This window comes from Gastrolobium bilobum, unplaced genomic scaffold (genome assembly GCF_033153095.1).
Source record: "Gastrolobium bilobum isolate Gb01-03AN ecotype WA unplaced genomic scaffold, APGP_CSIRO_Gbil_v1 utg24468, whole genome shotgun sequence".
NCBI classification, from domain to species: domain Eukaryota; kingdom Viridiplantae; phylum Streptophyta; class Magnoliopsida; order Fabales; family Fabaceae; genus Gastrolobium; species Gastrolobium bilobum.
In genome coordinates this window covers 295550-316760 of record NW_026898146.1, presented here as the reverse complement: position 1 = coordinate 316760, position 21211 = coordinate 295550, and the positions used below count along the sequence as shown (strand labels likewise).

The 21211-nt window shown below is 33.0% G+C and overlaps 1 protein-coding gene across 1 annotated transcript; it reads right to left on the bottom strand.

Moving 5' to 3' along the window:
- Positions 1 to 205: 205 nt before the first annotated feature.
- On the bottom strand, positions 206 to 10497 carry LOC133313211 (uncharacterized). Its single transcript, XM_061514545.1, has 14 exons — positions 10476 to 10497; positions 9983 to 10325; positions 9741 to 9818; positions 9236 to 9393; positions 8357 to 8420; positions 5864 to 5931; positions 3573 to 3825; positions 3256 to 3390; positions 3025 to 3131; positions 2897 to 2950; positions 2704 to 2787; positions 1685 to 1848; positions 1064 to 1213; positions 206 to 513 (listed from the first exon to the last, which is right to left on the bottom strand). The coding sequence occupies exons 2-13, from the start codon at positions 10263 to 10265 to the stop codon at positions 1066 to 1068; spliced, it is 1596 nt and encodes a 531-aa protein (XP_061370529.1). The 5' UTR covers positions 10266 to 10325; positions 10476 to 10497; the 3' UTR covers positions 206 to 513; positions 1064 to 1065.
- Positions 10498 to 21211: the final 10714 nt, after the last annotated feature.

Below are 21211 nucleotides of genomic sequence, written 5' to 3'. Positions count from 1 at the left end.
ATTGGTAGTTAATAGCACAAAAAGAATGTAGAACATGTAAAAGAAATAAAAGAAGCGTACAACAGCAATGCTAACAGTGTTGATCCAAGATGTCCAAAGACATAAAAGCATCAAAATCTAAGGCAACAACTTATAGACTTCAATCTCAAATTGAAGATTTAATAACTGAAACAAATATCCATACAATCTACTAAAAAAGCTTTGTAATAAAAACGAAAAAAAGGAAATTAAGAACTAGATGAACTATTTGACATAAATCAGCCCAGTACCAAAGGCAAACAAGAAAAACAAGAAACAACAGGTAAAAGAATACTGTACTCCAAGACCTCTGGCAAACTTTAGAGCTAACTGATCGCGAACAATTGTCCGAATTCTGGTGTGCTACAAAAGATCATTACGAAATTTCACTGGCTGCTGTCTTGTGAAAATTTTGTACATTAAGAATGAAGCTTGAGGAATATTAAAAAGGCCAAGATGGTCGATTGCACACATTTCAGCCCCAGTTTATTTGAACTGCAGAAAATAAACCAATATCAAAACCAGTTATTCTGAGTAAATAGTAATCATAACTGTAAAAAAGTGATAACCAAATTTAACAAAAAAAAAAAAAAGTATATAGAATGATGTTTAACAGAAATTGGGGAATTGGAATAGTGCAACAGAAGATTGCTGCAGTGATATGTCCTAGAATTGAACGATTGCCAACAGGGATGGCAAACATCTCTGAATTCAGGTATTCCCCACTTCACAGATTCCAGGAATTTGATATTCTATAATCTATATTATGTATTTCATAGGTACATAAAGTTTATATTGGTAATCATACCATTTTTTTATATAAAAAAAAAAAAAACCAAACCCTGGGGTACAAGATTCCCCGACTTTGCAAGGGTAGGAGGGGTTGAAAGTCAATTGTATGCAGCCTTACCCTTGCATTTTTCCAAAGAGACTTTTTCTCGAACTCGAACCTGTGAAATCAAAAGGAGCAAACTTACCGCTGCTCCAATGCTCACCCTCCACCATTTTTATATATATAAAGTGTAAATCAAAGATTCATCAATACCTTCAATTTTGCACCCATAAAGGATCCAGAGAGAAAAGTTTATCCTTTCTTGTGCCAGAAGCAGGAGTCCTAGGTTGTGGAGCATGCACAGTAATTGGAAGAACCCATTCAGTTTTTTCCCTCCCCTCGATCAGAAGAGGATGCTCGTACCTGTGGTTCAGAAACCATATAAATTTAAATGACAAATGCCTGAAAGAATTCGACTAGACCTATTTTCTTCATTTGAAGTATGTATTATGGTTGTCTCTACTGTAATAATATGTACAATACAAAGCAATGAAAATTAAAGATTGATCTTTAGCCATGCCTTGAAGAAATATAAGATTCAAATACTAAAATCAAAGGATCAAGAAGCCTAAAGTACGTGTACATTATGTATAAACTGACAAAAAGTGGTACAAGTCAAAGAAGACAAGTACACATGTCATAGTTAGAGTCTAAGAATGGAAAATTGCAAAACCTTAAAAGAAAACAATAGTTGGATTATTTAATGAAAATATATGTAGGGTGCAGCCAAAGATGGCATGTATGGTCTGTAGACTGTAGAATGAGTTGATCTCAAGTAAGACCAACCAAAAACCGCAGAATATAGGTAGAAGAGGTGAAGGGTGAAAATCATACTTTTTCCAATCCACGTGCTTTGGAGTTGTGAAAAATTCAAAGCGGAGAACCCATTGCACAGATACACGTGGAGTGGAGAAGGACATTGGACCATCCATAGGGATAGAAAAAAGAAAGCTTGTCTGTACCAAATCTGCGACGACCTCATGATGATCACTCTGAACCTAAAAGAACAATTGAGAACATAATTGTCAGAATCAGGAGCCAATATTATATTGAAATATATACATGCTCAGATTTTTACTAGTTAGATAATGATCCCATTACTTTTTCTCTCTTGAATATTGCATAAAGAAGATAGGACACAGGCAGAGAATGATGCACAGACATTAAAAGAACAAGTCCTTCAAAAAGTCAACAAGAGATTGGCCTTTGAATAATCCTGGCATTTTGCTCAACCGAAAGGCACCAGTAAACCAAATCAACGTTATTAATAACAATGAATAACACACTCTAGTCACAAGGGGCTTTTAGGGCTATAGCAAATGGTGCATTCTTAGTGTGGCTATTTTGAAACATTGCGCTTAATATATAAATAAGTATAGGATAAAATAGACAAATGCTTCAAGCGTAATTTGAAATCACAATTCACAAAGATGGGAAGTGAAGTGCCAACGAGCAAAAACAAATAAGTATAGCAAATGAGAATGTCGAAATGTAAGAATAGATATACAAGGAACTTTATTATTAGGAACAAGTGTACTTGGTAGAAGTTGGAACAGCATCTATCAAGAAGACAACAGAAACTTGCCAAGGTGGTAGGGTAATGTGAGGTTTAGACGAACACAAGCTCTAGTGAGAAGTCAAAGAAAGTCTGATTGAAAGAGCTACATGAAGGGCTTGAGCCCTCTTTAGTTACAAAAAAAGAAAAAGAAAAAAGAGCTATATGAAAGCCAGAAGAACCACTTACAAAGACTTTAATCTAGATGGATTTAATGAAATTTTGGCTTTTGATACCACCATTCAGAAAAAATTTAAAAGAAGCTTAAGCAGTGAGAGCTAAAAGCAACAGCAAATACCTTTGTGATTGTAGGGGAATTCCTTCTAGAAGGGTGGACAAATCGCCGATTTATAGTTTCCGAAGTTTCCAATGTTACTGAGATCTAGAAAAATAATTATTATAACAATAAATTCATTGATAGTGCATCAATCACAATAAATGGTTTTTTAGTTATTAATTTAACTCTCCACAGCTGACAAAAGGGCAGTCACCTCAAGGCATCTCCTAGCTCCTTCTTCATGAAAGAAAGTAAGAGTCCCACCTATCTGTTATAAGAAAGTTGTTGGTGATTAGACTTCTTAATTTGTGCACATGTATCAAACTATATGATTATCCTTACCATGTCACTGAAGTAATAAGTTGAATCAGAATTTTTAGGGGAAAATTTAAGCAAAACTTGATCATCGAGTCTGATGTTATAAGACCTTCCTCTAACGAAGCCTTCTGCTGCAGAAAATGTCTGTACAAAATTAACCTAAGCAGAATCTAACGAAAACTTGAAGCACAATATCCAGTATATATCCAACGCAGATAAAATCATTTTAGAAGTGAAGAAAATGCATCAATTTACATGATAAAGATTCAACAGCTCCGGCTTCTGGTGAAGAGGATACTCCTGCATCATCTTCTTCAGAAAATGGCTTTCTGAACTTCTGTTGCTCACTTGGGGAGACAATGGTAAATGACTTCTGCGTCGATAAGACATCTGTTTGCTAAATGAATTATTATTTGACAAAGCAGGTCCTTGGATTCAAAGCAATAGCATAAGATGACTCCTATTGATCAGACACTAAGAATACAACTTGACACTGTTTCAGAACTAAATTTGTACAAGAATGAGCAGTTACATAAATAAACTGACATGTAGGTATAGTTTAACTTGCTCACCAGAATCATTTAACACTTCAGCAACAGACAGCCGAGGAAGTGCCACATTTGAAGATAAACTTGTCCTAAAACCTTCTAAAGCAGAAGCATCTCGGGTCAATGATTTTGCAGAAGAAGATCGCAATGATAGAGAACTTCCAAAGCCTCTGTGTAGATTTTCTTTCATGGGGTTATACGAAGAAACAGATGAGACGTCATCCCTTGAGCTGTCATAGCCCTCCTCAACACGATCATCAATATCATTTGCTCTAACCTGTTACCAATGGTCCAATAAAAAGGACAGCATGCAGTAAGTAAAAGTTACTACTCAAAAAGAGCATGCCAAATGATGGCTTGAACTGCAGCCAGAAATGGAAGAAATACACGATTCCCCAAAAAGAATCTGAAACATAGAACAGTTTAACCAATAACCAGAACTGAATTCTTTTGAGAAAGGGGAGTCAAGAAAGAGATTTAGATTCAAGTGGGGGGAGGGGAATGGAATATAATTAAGGATGAGACCAAATCAAATAAAACTAACGGGGAAAAGAAGAATAAATCATAACACAAGGGGAACAGGCAACCAACCCCTACAAACAATTTTCCTTCTAAAAAATTAAATTAGTTAGCATCAGCTTTGCCAAGGATTATGAACATGCCTATTGGCTACTCTTAAGTAAAAATGCAAGTAAGCCATTCCAAATGCCAAGCAACAAATGAAGGAATAAAAGAACATTAGCCTTTAAACTCATAAAACACAAAACAGAATTCAAGATAAATAAAACCTTTGAAGATCTCTAATACACCTACAACCAGTGTTCTTAAAATCAAAACCAACCAGCCAGTTCTGTATCACCAGAATCTACTACAACCACACACTCCTCTAGTCATCCTTTAATAACCAAAGTTTTGCCTAAACGAGCCAATATCTTTGTGAAATCAACAGATTAACTTAAAAGTGAAAACCGGAAGAACCAAGCCACATAGAGGCCTTGAACCAGGTTAAGTGTTTCAAAGAATGACATATCTTGTTTTAAACACTCCTCACATTAAAATTGACTTTAGAACATCTGAACCTGCATAAATGGGAATGACAATGCCACTAGGCCAACACACATTTTGAAGTTATGCAGCAGGGGATTATATTAATTTAGTGCTTAAAAATGGTATCTCAGTTTTCTATTTATAAATGTTGTAGCTGTTAAAATATTAGCACTAGCCAATTGTAATTATGTTGATTATCTAGTGATTAAGCTATAAGTTAGCAACTGATTATTAACAGTAAGTTAATTCTTTGATTTCTTCATTTATTGATCGTAATCTATAAAGCTATAAGTTATCTAGTGATTGTAATTATGTTGATTATCTAGTGATTAAGCTATAAGTTAGCAACTGATTATTAACAGTAAGTTAATTCTTTGATTTCTTCATTTATTGATCGTAATCTATAAAGCACATACACATCATTTTGTTGCCATGTCACAACACACTAATATTTTTTTTTTTGATACAATAATGAGAATTGAACACATAACTTAATACAAACTACCCAAACCCCTCACCACTAGACCAATCCTAGTGATTTGTCACGACACACTAATAACATGTCTTTGATATGATCCCATAAAGGTCCAATTAAAAAAAAAAAAAATCAGCTCTGACATGGCAGCATACAACAAAGACATGATGTGAACAAAGTCATTAAAATTAAATAAATAAATATACACACGCAGACGTTGGGTCTGTTTAAATTTTTAAGCAGTTTTAATAATAAAAAAAAAAATAGTGCTTTTGTCATGTACCAATTTCATTTCCCTCAACTTTTTCATTTTATTTTGGCATATATGACATGCATCAAGATATTGTAAATGTTGAAGCTTGTCAATATTATATCATGAATCTTTTTCCTTAAATTTTCAACTATATATATATGCCGTGTCGGTGTCCTACAAAATTTGGTGTGTCCCCGTATCACTGTTTATACAGTGTCTGTGCTTCATAGACTGTAATCCAGATATGACAAAGAGATCAACTGTGTCCGGGACATACACAAATTTATATATCCTCAGCTAGTCACTACCACTTGTCATTTTCTCTGTATTCCTCTTACATGAATTTTTTTTTTTTTCGGAATCCCATCCACACTCAGTTTAAATGTAATTTTTCAAGTGATTTAACATTTTGCAAATAGAAAGTGTTATATTTTATAACAAATAAGGGGCATTTCTTAAAACAATAGGTTGCAAACAAATTTAGGCTAAACCACAGATAAGTATAGTTTACCCAATATAAAAATATCACCAATAGCATACCCAATCTGCATCTCCATCCATCTCTTTCCAAAATATATCCAGTTGTGCAGAAGTTAAAGGAACAATATCTGGAAAAAAATAAACACGTGGATATTACTTACAATGTTTAATGCAGATTAAGATGACTAAAACTTTCTGAAGCTACATTAAAGGAAAAATGTATAGGTGCAAAAGAACAAGAACCTTATTATTACGATCTGCAGTCAATTTTTATGAACAATGAGTAAATTATCCAATGATATAGAGCTATATCAGAGTTTGCTTACTAAATCATTCTTTTTTGAGTTGCAAACTGTAAGGTTGAATTTGAACAAATGCCAATACTAACATGCCATGGACTGAGAACATTGCAACGACAACTCAATACATAAAATATTATAATATTTGTGAAGAACCATTTTAACCCAAAAACTATTAGGTAAAGGCCACGTTAATAGTTTTATATTTCTTTAACATGCCCCTCACACAAGAGTTCATTGGGATTGGAAGATGGACAATGCACAAGCCCACCTGTATCTGATAAGAAACTCCACAATATTTAATTATTTATTAATAGAATGGTGGGCAGTGCGAGAATCAAACTCATAACCACTTGGTCACATGGACTCTAATACCATGTGAAGAACAATTGCAACCCAAAGCTTAACCTGTTAAGTGAAAGCTACATTAATGACTTTATATCTCTTTAACAATATTAATGGTTTTTCATAATCTCTTCATAGTTCATCATGTACTTCAATTGGATTATTGACCCTTTGATCCACTTTGCTCACTGATTTGGCACCACAGTGTAGCCACCAAAGCAATGTCTTAACACTACAAATTCTCAAGAGTCAATTCCCCTTCATTTAGACCTGCAACAAACTTCCCAACTAACGAGAACTATCTCTCTCCCACACCAGACTAAAGAAAGTCCCACATAATTTTCAACCTTTCCAAAACTCCATTGATATCAGAAAAAAAAAACATGAGATAATAGAGGGGCATGTCAAGTCTAAATAAGCATAAGCTGACCACCCAAGGAGTAAACAAGAACTTCTAGTTATCCACGCACTTAGATATCTTACGAGCCATAGGATTCCACAAAGAAGTGGCTAGAACCCAAAAGAGATCCCAAGTAAGAGGGAAATGTAGAATTTCACATACACCCAGTAAAACATACATAGAAAGAATCTGATTTCCACATTCAGACAAGCCAACAACTATTAAACAGATTAACATTCAAACCAGATACAGTCTCAGAACTTAAGAATAGAAAGACTATTCATAAAGGCATTCCTATCCTCTTCCAGAAAGGTTGGAGAGCTTTACTTAAACTATTTCTCACCACAGCAAGGTATTATGCCCTGCACCAATTACCCGTTTAGTCTCCATACCCCTTTTTTCTACAGACAGGAATCTGATGTAGCAGATCACCAGTAGGTAACAAAATCTAAAAGGAGCCATACGGAATCAATGTTGAAAATAATATAAAAAGAAACCCACAAGACAAACCTGTTCAAAATGTAAAAAGATTCCTCTTATGTCACAGCTAGAACCTTGCATACTAGAAAGTAGAAACTTGACAATTAATAAACTTTTGCTTTCCAGCTGCAACAGTTAGAGTCTTGCATACGAGAATACCTTTATTATCAGTATTCTCTGTCCAATTAGTCAATAAAAAAATATAATATTTTTCTTATTCTGTTGATTACAAGATGGCAGCATAAATAGGGAATTAGGGTTAAGGCTGTACACTAGTCTAGACTTAAAAAATAGGAGGTAATATTTACCTAAATGGTAACCAAAAATACAGATGGGAAAACACTAAAACATAGGAACTAATAACTACACCTAGCTGTACATAAGGCATAGAATCAGAAAGTCCTGTATGTTCTTAAAAAAGAACCAATTGTAGGTAAATAGAAAACGATCTCCGCCAACTATAAAGGAGCAGACCATCCAATGGCTCTGACAACTATAAACATGAACCAATAACTAGAAGCAACAAATTTTAGAATCTAAGGCTAAAAAGCAAAAAACAACAACTACAAGGCCTATGACCTGATATAAATATGCCACAAATCCATCTAGCAAAACAATATTTGTTCCACATAGGAATGCTAGAAACACACTCTTTTCAAACACTGGGTGAAATCCTATGCTGGCCACACTAATAGGGAATGGGCATAGGTTATTTAGTGGGGCCAACATGAAATTTCACCCCAATAATAAAGTGTTAAAAAGAGTGTGTTGCTAGCATATATCTTGTTCTGCATTAAAATTCAAATATCAAAATAAACATTTTCATCAAATGAAGCAATTTTTTCTTTTGCTGTCAGAAAGCAATCTTAGTTTATTCAAAAGAACATCTTCACATTTACTCCTTTACAAAATTATTATTATTCATAACTAGAAAAAAATAAGTAGGCCTCCTATTGCAGAAGACAGAAACCATTATAAAAGGTTTACAACAGTCAAAAAATAGAAAGAAAAGTAAGCAACCACACTAACCATCATCCATCGGAAAACCGCTGCTTTTCTGATTTACCCATATTTGTAATGGAATACGAACTTCCTGCAGAAGTGAAAGTTAACAAACTTGAAACTCTAAAAATATGCATATCAAAACATATTAAAAGGTTGGGTAAAAAAACTACAAAAAGGGATTGTACACATGTCTGTTTGTGGCATATAACATCTTCATGCACCTATTCCACGATTTTTATGTATTGCATATTACAAAAGAAGAAAACTTCAAGGCATGTTGATCAAGGACTCTAGCAACAGCATTTGAAAATTCATAATAAGTAGGTAAAACCCACCTGCTCATGCATTAATTTGGCACATGCCTAATGATTCCAAACATTCCTGGCACCTTGAATTAGATTTATTAAACTTGAATTTTAAAGTATTCGCGTTTAATGGGATAAAACAAAGCAGAATAATTCATCTTTTAAAGCTACATAGGATGCTACCAGCCAGTTTAGATCTCCACTTCTTTTATTTTATCTATACTATTATTTTATAACTGATAACTCTCAGATATACTGCCATACACCAACTCTCCAAAAGCTTAAGTTGTTAGGTTATGACACATAAGTCATCTTTTATATTATATCTCTAACACACACCCTTATGCAACAACTCTTTAAGCTTAAAATGTGGATAATGCATAAGCCTACCTACATCATGTTTTAATACACCTTTTTGTTAAAAAAAAAAATAGGGACAACAAAGACACCATGTCAAAACCAACTCTCCCAAAAGCTCAAATTATTAGGTAAAGGCACTTGATGGTCTTTTGTATTACATCTCCAAAAACTCGGCATGAAAACAAAATGATGTAAATACAAGTCAGTATAAATCAGAGCAAGTCATTGCAAAACCAACCAAATCAGTAACATCAGTTGTGGACTCGCCACGAGATTGCCCATTCTCCAGTATTAGCCACCCTCCTGTTAATGCACTTTTAACATAGTATAAATACCGAATGTTTGAACCCTTGTAAGATGGCGGAATAATGCTAGGCAGCTGAGACCGCACCACATCTGCAATTAACATTCCACATAATCAACCTTCATAAATCGAAATAAACAACATAACAAATAAAGCGACACATTCAAATGCAATCTCATCAGTGATCACGAAGACAGTACATTGGCAACTAGCAAAAATTTTACTTGCTGTCTTTTAGAGCATAAAATTAGAATGAACATTTAATGGGGAATATCCATTTTAGTACACCCAATGGCCAATAATCTAAAAAGTAAAAGAATTATTTAAATTTCAAAATTCCACAAGTATGGCCATTCCATGAAAAGAAAATATAAGAACTAACTAACAGGAAGAGGGTTTATTAAAAAAGCAGAATCCTATGAAGTAGAACTTAGCATACATGATTTGCTGGTGCCAGCATTAACAATCTGATTTGCAACTAAGATCGGTGTTGAGCAGTCTAAAAAAACATGTTCACCTGAAAAATAAAAAATTGCAAATTAATAAATAATAATAATACAGTAAAAAAAAAAAACTACAAATTTTCATCTGGGTGTTACAAATTAAAGCAAAACAAGAACAACCCAAATGACTAATACTCCTAAGGCATTAAGTGCAAGTACTATTGTTATTGCAACCAACCTCTCCTTTGCTTTGAACCAGGCAAAGGCTTCTGTGTGGCAAACCACTGAGTATCCAATTTCTCAATGCCTCTGATCTCAAAACTGAGTCTTTCAATCAAAAATGAATACCCATTTGAGGGATTTGAGATCTGAATGGTGACAACAACTGGATCACCAGGCCTATAAACTTGTCTATCCGTTTCAAGCTTCAGTGTAGGGAGGAGTTCTTCACCCTTTGGTGAATTGTTATCCACCAAATGGGAATCCCCACCTCCAAAAAACGAGAATCTCCCTTTTAGCATTGCTTCTTCTTCTTTTTCTTTGAAGCTTAGAACTTTTTTGCTTTCACTTTGCGGATTTTCCTATGAAGACAATAAATTAATAGGTAAGCAATATAAGCAATGAATTATCCAACCATAGAAGAAGAAATTGCAATGGGAAATTGGGTTTGTGGAAATATTTGATTTGATTTTGGGAAAAGAAACAAAAGAATTTGGTTTGAAGAGTCTCACCAGCAATGCAGGGTGTTCTTCTTCGCCGACGGGATCTGATCTGAGTGACAGAATCGAGTATTAGCTACAATATTCAATAAATTCAAAATTAGAAAAGAAAAAAAAAAAAAAAAAACAATGAGTATTTGGTGTTTTAATTTATATATTGTAAAAAATAAAATAAAAATCGTCTACGATAAAGTAGTATTTTAAGCCTGTTTATCACATAATTTATATCTTTTCACTCTCACAAAGAGGTAGAATCCACATCTTTATTTTTTTTGTCAACTCTCTCTCTCCTCCTTTATCTATCTCTTTCTCTTTCTTAAAGTGACATAATTTTACATCCTTTAAAATGACACGCACTTTACGTTTAATTATATATATTTTGATATATTTATTTAAATTCTTCACTAAATCATAAATAAGACAATTATTAAGAGATTTTGTAATCGCATGTTACAAGTTAGTCTAATAATAATATTTTTATCAAGGAGAAAAAGTATTCAAGTAACTCTCTTTTTTTTTTGGATTTCTCAAAATAGTTTATTAATTACTCGACTAGGAGTGTATTGGATTAAGATTTAAAAAATAAAAAATAAATAAACAATCTTAAAGATTTTAAAAGACTTTTTAAAAAACTATTTTTACAATCATTTTATAAGATTGAATTTTAAAGTATTTTAATAGAATTTATAAGATTTGAAAGGACAATATAATTTATAATATTTTAAAAAATCATATAAATTTTTAACAAAAATTCAAAATTGCAAGAGTCAATAAAAAACATAAAAAAATGCAATGATATTAATAAAAAAAGTAAAACCTAATATAATTTTCTTAATCAGTAAAACATAATATAATTTTTAATAAACATTCAAAATTACTAAGCAACATCTCTCCACATATTTAAAGTTATAATAGTCTTCCATGCATTGGCATTTTCTCGTTCCTGCTCTTGGATTTGACCAATGAGTTAAAAATTATCTTCTTCGATTGGTATCAGAGCTATGTTATATGATTATAAGATCCAATATTTTTATTTATTAAAATAATTCTAAATTTGCATATAGAACCTAAAGTTATGATAAAATTTTGTTTGAAATTTTTTGCAATTGATCTTGAAAATCTTGGGGCTTTTATTCTACGTGATGAGAGTTTTCTAACCATATATCATATGTATGTTTTCTTTGAGTATTCTGAATTTATAGGTTTTATTACATGAAAGTTTAGAAAATTTCTCAAATTATTGTCAATCGATGCATTGAAACCTTAAATTGCTTTTAGGGCTTTTGAAAAATAAGTTTTTAGTTATCTATTCACTCAAAAATTGTTTGAAATCGTTTCCTATAGCGAAGAAATTTCGTTCATGAATGTATTGTTACGAAATATAAGGTTCATATTATGAAAGTTTTAATTTTTCTTTAAATTGATATTGTTTCATTGATGTAAAACGAAAATTGGTTTGAGGATTTTAGTTCCCTTGTTGTTTTCCCACTGTTTTTTGTTGTTTTTAATACAAAAATCACACATTTTTGTGCCAAGAAAAATCGCGACCCATAACTTGAAAATTTATTTTTAAACTTCCAAAAGCTCTAAAAAATCTACTGTTTTGAGATGGATTATAATAGAATCTTGGTTGTTTGTTGTTTCTGGATTGTTTTGTGATGAAAATAGCTAATAAATTTGTTGTTTTTGAGCTTTGACGAATCTCCCACGGCGAAACTCAGTTTCGAGCAGGTCAATCCGCCAAAGGAAGAAGAAGACATTGTAATAGAAAAATCTCAAGAAATCCTAGGGGTTAGGGTTAGGGGTGGTAAACGGTAAGGTTGGCAAAATGGGCCAACCCAGCTCAACCCAGTCCAACTCATGTGTAACTCGAAAAAAATGAGTCGGGTTAGGATTGGCTCGGAAAAAAAAAATGAGCCAAAAAACCCAACCCGAGCCAGGTTAGGATTGACTCGAAATTTCTTGTTGGTTGAAATAAAGGTTATACAGGAATCTAAACCAATATTTGAGCTCAAAATCCAACAATAATTACAGCCAGATTAAACAACTTTCTTTCTCATCCAATCAACCAAATCAGGTTTTCCATTCACAAAGCATAAAGAAACTGTTAAAAGTGATAAATCGAGGGACCAACCTCGATAATCAACACCAGAACTGAGCTTCACAACAATTGGGTGGCCACGAATGGATTTGAGGAAATATGTTGGGGTTTTGGTGGTTCATGATAAAAGGATCTGGTGAGGTTGGAAGGACTTAGAATGGAAAAGAGGAGGTAGATTTGCAGTGGTGATAAACGAAAAAAATGGAGTGATAGGTTTTGATATTATTTTTTAATTTTTTTAATTAAAAAAATAAACCCTCAACCCGCGAGCTGACCCATTTGACCCGCGGGTGGCTCAATTTTTTTCGAGCCGGCTCGGGTCGAGCTAACTCGAGTTGTCAGCTCATTTTTGCCAATCCAACCATGCTCATTTTTAGGGGGTTATGAGCCAACCCGACGGGTTGGCTCGTTTTTGCCATCCCTAGGTAAACAAACCAGGGACCTTTGGCTCGGCTCGTAAAGGCATGAGCTTACATGTTTGAAATTGGTTGTTGAAACCAGGCTTGGACTTGTATAAAAACTCGTTTAATAAAAAAGCCTCAAGCTCAAATTCAAAAGCTCGACCTTAGAGCTTTTCAGGCTGGCCTAGTATATTAATTTTTGTTTTTATTTTAATTTTTTATACTACTTGTAATAGCCCTCTCACTCTTCTCAATCCTTTTCACCCCATTTTATTGATTAAACATACTTTTTGAATAATTTTGTTCTATATTATGTTGTTTGGATATACATTGAATTTATGAATATTTATGGAATTACTAGTGATGTACTGCTGTTGATTGTATATTCTGTTTGGATAATTTTTTGTTGTCTTATTTTTTTTAAACAGGCTGAACCAGGCTTTTAATTTTTGTAAATAAATCAGGCCATAGGTCGATAATTATATTCATAACAGGTAAAAAAAACTTGGTTAGGCTAACACATTTAAACACAAGCTTAGCCTTTTAAGACCAAAACTTTGCTAGGCTCGGCTCGATCCGTTAACACCCCTAGTTAGGGTGAGATTATGAGAGAGACATCATATTTATATTTCTCACTAAAAAGTCTCTCACGAAATCCACACTAATAGAAAATCCATTAAAATATCAGATTTTTTAATACCATAAGATTACTTCTTCTTTATTTAAAATCCTGACTGAATACCAACGGATTTGGACAGATTTTAAAATAATTTTTTAAAATTCTAATCAAATATCACGTGACTTTTTTTCAATCCTTTAAAATTTTAAATGAATACCAATAGATTTTTTGTCAAAACATAATTCATTAAAATCTTTTAAAATCTCGATCTGATGCACCCTTCTAATTCGATTCGAATCAGGCACGGCCAAAGGATGAACAAATTCTTACTACCAAGTTTTTAACATCACTACATAACCAGAATGACCATTGATTAAGCTTATAATTTAAAACTGCTTCATTTTTCATGTTAGTATGCACTATAAAATATATTTAGTTATCAATAATTTTTGCGTAAAGGGTAAAACTACATGTTAGTTTAGACAATGACGGATTCAGAAATTTTTTTTATGTCTGCACACTTAAGGCGGGGGTTCGGGGGCAGCGTCCTCAAAGATTTTTTTTTACAGAAAATTTTAAATGTATTAAAAAAAATATAAACAAGAAAAGAAAAGAAAACTTTAACTTAACATAAAAAAATAATCAAGAATCAACTAAGCTGTTACAATAGAACGATCATAAAAGCATTCTTTGATTCTTCATTCCTTAAAAATATTACATTATATCTTCATCATCAATCTTATCAAATATATCACGTTCAACATAAGTTAACATGCATGCGTTAAACCAATCATCACTTATCTAATTGCGCAACTTATCCTTAACAAAAGTCATTGCAGAAAAAACTCACTCAACACTAGCAGTTGCTACCGGTAGAATGACTGCCAACTTTATCAACAAATAGACCAATGGATAAACAATATCCTTTCTCTTCTCAACCATCTTCAAAGCAAGGTCAGAAATTTCTTTCAAAATGACAAAATCAGAATCAGCTCTTACGTCAGCAATAAAATTACCTAGACTTGAAGAAAGAAAAGGAATATATGCAAGCTCATTAAACTCCAAAGGATAAAATCTAGCAAACTCAATCAACTTTTCTTTGTTAAATTTAGCAAATGAATCACGAGGATCAAGACAACGCAAACACTCAAGCAACTTGGTATTGACATTATCAAATCGATCACCCAACTCTTGAACTTGAGTATCTATCAGAACTTGAGTATCTATCACTCTATTAAATAACTCCACCTTAAAGTAGTGCAAGAATGTGAATGATTCCAATCTCCATCTTGATCTCCCTTTAGGACAATAAACATCCTCCAAAAAAAATTTATTTTCAATCTTCCTAAATCTTTTTTTTTTACTTGACCTAAATCACTCACCCCTTTGAAAAAAAAATTCTCAAAATTTTGTGTCTGTAAGTGCAGACAAATGCAGAAACGTACGTCCGCCACTGAGTTTAGAGTGGTAATGAACTATGTAGCACCGATACGACACGCGACACGTGACACGACACGACACGACACTCCGACACGTCAATCCTAAAAAATTATGGATTTCGACACGTTGGGACACGTTTTAATATTAAATAATATTTTTAATTTATATAATGTATATTTCATTTAATATTTAATAATTTAACAAAAAAATGAAACTAAATTAATAATACCCATCAACACGTTATAAAGATGGAAGCTTTAATAAAAAAAATAAGAACTGGGATGAGAGAGAGATATAATATCATATAGAGAGATCAAATCATATTAGAGAGATCAGAGAGAAGAAGATACAACAAGAGCGTGATAGGAATTGACAACAATGATGCTGAAATGATCTCTTATCTACTTAAGGGGGAAAAAAGACAAAAAAATAAAATTGATATGATCAGGTGGAAGCTTTATTAGTATATTTTAACTTTTTTAAAAAATAATTTTTTTAAAAAAAATTAAAAAAAAAAATTACGAAAATGTCATTTGACCGTGTCGGACACGGTCAATTTCTCGTGTCGGAATGGTCAACGTGTCGAAAAAATTCAACCGCGTGTCCGACACCGTGTCGGAGCGTGTCGGAGTGTGTCGCCATGTCGGAGCGTGTCGGACCCGACTCTTCATGTTTTTACAAGTGTCTGTGCTTCCTTGGTAATGATTCATCGCATGCCGTGTAAGTGACCTGAGAGGATATTAATCATTCATAATTAAATTAATGGGTATTATATCCTTATTATCTATTCTCCATAATCATAAATTTGTTCATAAACAATTGAAATTATTTCACATTATCTAATATGAAATCACATGAGAATATAGACAGTGTTTGTTTCAATTTATTTTAGTTTGATATATTTTTTTATAAATACTTTTAAATTTCATTTATAATCAAAAAATTTCTTGTTAATTTATATATGTGTTTATATTAATTTTAGTTATAAAATTTTTAAAAATCTTTATTTTTAGTTTGATATGTTGACTAAGAACTAATTTCACAATTTCTATTGTATCACAATACTAGTGATACATATTAATGGAAACTCAATTATAACCAATGTATTTATAATTTTATTTTGAAATTTTGAAATATGTAAAAACTACAACTAAAATGAAACCGGAGATTTGATGAAGATTTTAGTTTCAATGCTTTTTACCAATTTAGGTTTTCGTTCTTATAGTAATTTATGGGTTAAAATAAAACTTTAGTCCCAAAACGTAACACTCGTTCTCATTTTTATCTCTATACGGAAAAATATACCCAAATAAGTCCCTATCGTTTATGGTTGTCATAACACACTCAACCAATCTGTCTACATGACTAATGGCGATTGATGTGGCATTACATGCAGGTGGCATCCAACGCGATCATTGAAATCCCTCACGAACAAGTTGGGGGAATCATGTTAGATTTTTTTATAATTATTACAAGGCGCAATTAATTGTATTTATTTTATCTTTTATAAAAAATGGGTTAAGTCGTGAATTATATGGGATGTATTTAATTAAGGAGGAGTATTGGATTAGAATTTAAAAAAAAAAATTGAAATAAAAAATCTAATAAATTTTAAAAGACTATTTAGAATTTGAGGGACTTTAAAGACTTTTTTAAAAGATATTTTTTACAATTAAGATTGGATTTTAAAGAATTTTAATATAACTTATAAGATTTGAAAGGACAATGTGAATTTATAAGATTTTAAAAAATCATATGAATTTTTAACAAATATTCAAAATTACAAAAGTCAATAAAAAAATAACAAAGAAACACAATGATATTAATAAAAAAAAGTAAAACCTAATATAATTTTCTCAATCAGTAAAATTCATGATAGTTTACCAAAAAAAAATCATGATAAAATTCCATTTAGAATTTTTTGCAATTGATCTTGTAAACCTTGAGATTTTTATTCTATGTGATGAGAGTTTTCTAACCATATATCATATGCATATTTTCATTGATTATTCCAAGAAAATTTGAATCTGGATATCTGGATTTTATTACATAAAAGCTTAGAAAAATTTTCCAAATTATTTTCAATCGATACATTGAAAACTTAAATTGCTTTGAAACTTTTGAAAAATAAATTTTTAGTGATCTATTAACACAAAAATTGTTTGAAATCGTTTTCTACAGCAGAGAAATTTCGTTCATGAATGTATTGTTATTAAACATAAGGTTCATATTATAAAAGTTTCAATATTTCTTTAAATTGATATTGTTTCATTGATTTAAAATGAAAAATGGTTTGGGGGGTTTTGTTCCTTTGTTTTTTTCCACTGTTTTATATTATATTTAATACAAAAATTACATAATTTTGTGCCAAGAAAAATCGAGTTTAATAGCTTGAAAAATTATTTTTAAACTTCCAAAAACTCTTAAAAATTGCTCAAAAATTGACTGTTTTTGAGATGGATTAGATTAAAATCTTGTTGGATTGTTGTTTCTGAGTTGTTGTGTGATGAAAATCGCTCAAAAATATGTTATTTTTGAACTTTGATGAAGCTTCCATGGAGAAACCCGATTTCGAGCAAGTCAACTTGCCAAAAGAAGAAGAAGACACTGAAATTGAGAAATCTCAAGAAATCCTAGGGGTTAGAGTGAGATTGTGAGAGAAACATTGTAAGGACTCGCACTGTTTAATTAAAAATTTAATTAATTTAGATAATTAATTATGAGATTAATGAAATAATTTCATAATTGACCCTAATAATTATTAGAAGACTTAAATAATTATAGTAAGAGGAAAATAATATTGAAAGTCGTTTTTCTGATGAAAAGTGCAGCTACCGGTTCTGCTTCACGATATAAGTGCGTACCGGAGAAGTATCCCGAAAAATTATAATAAGTATGGGAATATTTCTATAATAATATTTAGGACTGGAATATCAAGTTTCAAGTCAAAATAATGAGAACTGGTGTCTGAACTAATACTGACAGAGTGAAAACGCGTACCGAAAAAGTGTTGCTAAAAATTAAAATTAAAATATGAAAAATCTTAGAAAAATGGCTAGTTTCAGAATATGAAATTTGAGGTTAAAATGATTAGCGAAGCTATTAGTGCTAATATAGTGGGATTAGTTTAATGAACCTATAAATTCTAAAAGCACAAAACCCTAGGCAGATTTTTGGGAACACTACGTAGGTGCATTTGGCTGCCACAATTTCTCTCTTCACAACTCCATAGTTTTGCCTTCAAGAAACATCAAACACACCATTGACCACCTAGAGGCACTCTTGATGGAAAATAAATCAAACTTGAAGACCATTTTTGTGGGTGAAGTTGGGCAGTAGCTGATGGTAGCATCAAAGTCTCCAAAGATCCTTCTTTTTCTGTATTAGAAGCCTTGGGTATACCTCTCAACCCTTTCTCTTGAATTTTGTTGAAAAGATTGAGTTTTGAACATGTTTAATGAGTAAAAATGATAACTTAGTGGACTACTAGGTAGAACATACGTTAAAAGGGTAACTTGAACCTCTATGAACCTTAAGAATGACAAGTTGTGGTTTTGGTTTGCGAAAATTGGCATTTTTGGTCGGAATCTGGGTTCTGCTGATGTTCTACCCGGGTACATCTTCAACCCTACCCTGGTAGATTTTCTTCAGCATCTTACCCGGGTACATACCCTGTTACCCGAGTACAGGAATCGACAGTGAACATAGTTTGCTAAAAATTATATATCTCGAGATACGGAGCTCCAAATTGGGTTCCGTTTGAATCTATGCGTAGCTAAAACATAGAGATACAACCATGTAAAATTTTGTAGCCATTGGATAAGTGGTTTGATCTCAGTGTTAGTTTGAAGTCGCGTCTTGGTTGCTGGAAATTCAGCTTGCAACTGTCACTTTGCGAAAATCATAACCGGAGTTATACAACTCCGATTGAGACATAAAATATGTCGTTGGAAAGCTTGAGATGTCTAGTTTAACATATTAAAATTTTAGAATATTTGGTACATATTTGCAATTGCATTTTTTAAAATGGTAAAGACAGTTTGAACTTATATTATACTTATAAGTGAGCTTGGGGCGGAAGAGTCCTTGATGACCCCTTGTCTTACTGAGATTTCTTTTTAGGGATCTCACCCCATGTTTGTGGCAAATTTTCAGGTTCAGGTAACTCGAGGGTTGATACCTCGGGCGGTAGGAGGCCATAGCTGAGTTGAGTTGATTATGCATGCTGATTACTGACATGTCTGATTTAGTGTTGATGTTTTATACAATATATGATTATTTGCTTTGAGACTTTGTTGGGCCTTGTTGCCTTATTTGGTGAGCATGAGGATTATCCATGCCACATTGATGTTAATTATGCTTTGCTTGGTGATGTATAAATTATCAGGATTATGTCCGGACTACGTGTTGTAGTTCCGTGACTTAGATACTCACTTATTTATATTATGAGGTTATTCAGTGTAGATATCTGTTTAATTGCAATTACATACAAGAAATATTTTGAAAATGAGTTAAGTAATCAACTTGGTAATTAATAATGACGTCATAATTGAAAAGAAAAAGTTATTTCCGCATTTTAATGAAGCGCTGCTTAATACGATGATATGATAACAAATCGTGTATACACGGGGTGTTATAAACATCCTATTTATATTTTTTACTAAAAAATCTCACGAAATTCACACAATAGAAAATCCATTAAATTGTTAGATTTTTGAATAGCACAAGATTGTTTTTCTTTGTTTAAAATTCCGATTGAAACCAACGAATTTGGACGAACTCTAAAATAATCTTTTAAAATCCTAATCGAATAACACATGACTCTTTTTCAATCCTTTAAAATCCTAATTGAATACCAATGGATTTTTTTGTCAAAAAATAACCGATTAAAATCCTTTTAAATCTCAATCCAATACATCCCTTAAGTAATTATTTGGTTTGGGATTGGATATATGTAATATTGATTAATGTGGGTAATAATATAGGCCTGTGGACAAAGATCCACCTGTATTTATAATATGTTAGTGTTCGGTCCTGGAAAGACCGTATTGCTATACCGTATGGTATGCGCTTAGAGATACTGTATAATCATATGTATACTTGGCTTATAGCCGATGTCCCAATCACTGCGCACAAGCAATAGGCTTATAGCCAAGACGTGGGTGTGTGCACAGTGTTGGCAGCAATAGTAAATAGGTTAAAAGTGTGTACCTGGGGTCTTTAGGCTCTTATTTATAAGGATTACCTTCCTAGGCTTGGGCCTTTTGAGATCTCCCAGATTGCATTAGGATTCCTCCCCTTTTCTGTTGGGATGAGGTCCTTATCTTGAGTATCCTTGTTGTTTAATATTTTTAGGATTATAGAGAATCTATCCTTTGATGATCTCTTGAGTAGGTGGTTAGGATATGATGAATATATCCATAACAGTTTCCCCTCAGCCCGGTCTTACGAAGCTCGGACTGCCGGGGTGCATAGACGTTAAGTCGGCTTCGACATTGTTGAATTCATGTATCTGGTATTGAGGTGAGGGAAAAGTTTGTGTTTCCTTTGAGTCTCTGTTCGGGAGTTTTTAGGGGGGTTTCTTTGTCTCCTTTGATTTTGGGACTGGATATAAGTGTTCCCAGCACATCTTTAGGTCCGGCTTTCGGCCGAGGTGATGAGGAGGATGAGGAGGTAGTGAAACAATTGCCTCGGGCATTCCAGTATTGGTTCTATGGTAAGGAGTATACTGAGGAGGAGAAGCTCCAACAACGTCTCCGGGGCCCTCGAGGAGTTCGTCAGACTTCCCGAGGTGGACGCGGTAGGAGAGGGAGAGGTCGGAGAGGAGGAGGGGATCGTCAAACTCATCTTAATTTTGGTAGGGGTGATCCCCCTTCGGTCTCTAACCCATTGACTCCTGGGTTAAGCTCCTCCCCTGATCCAGTTCCTTTATCCTACATTTTGTCGTCATCTCAGGTCGCCCAGGGTCTGAGGTCCGTTTTAGATCGGATTCCTCCTCTTGGGTTGAATGATAGTTCTTCCAGCTCTTCTTCATCCGAGCTGGGTTTTCTGAAGTCAAATGTCTCTTTTTTCCACTTTGATGATTCGACTTCAAGCCGGATGCCGTTTGTTGATCTTGTCAGTAGTTCTGACGGCTCTATCCCTTTTTCTTGGAGTCCATGCTCGTTGCCGTCTGATTTCGGAAGTT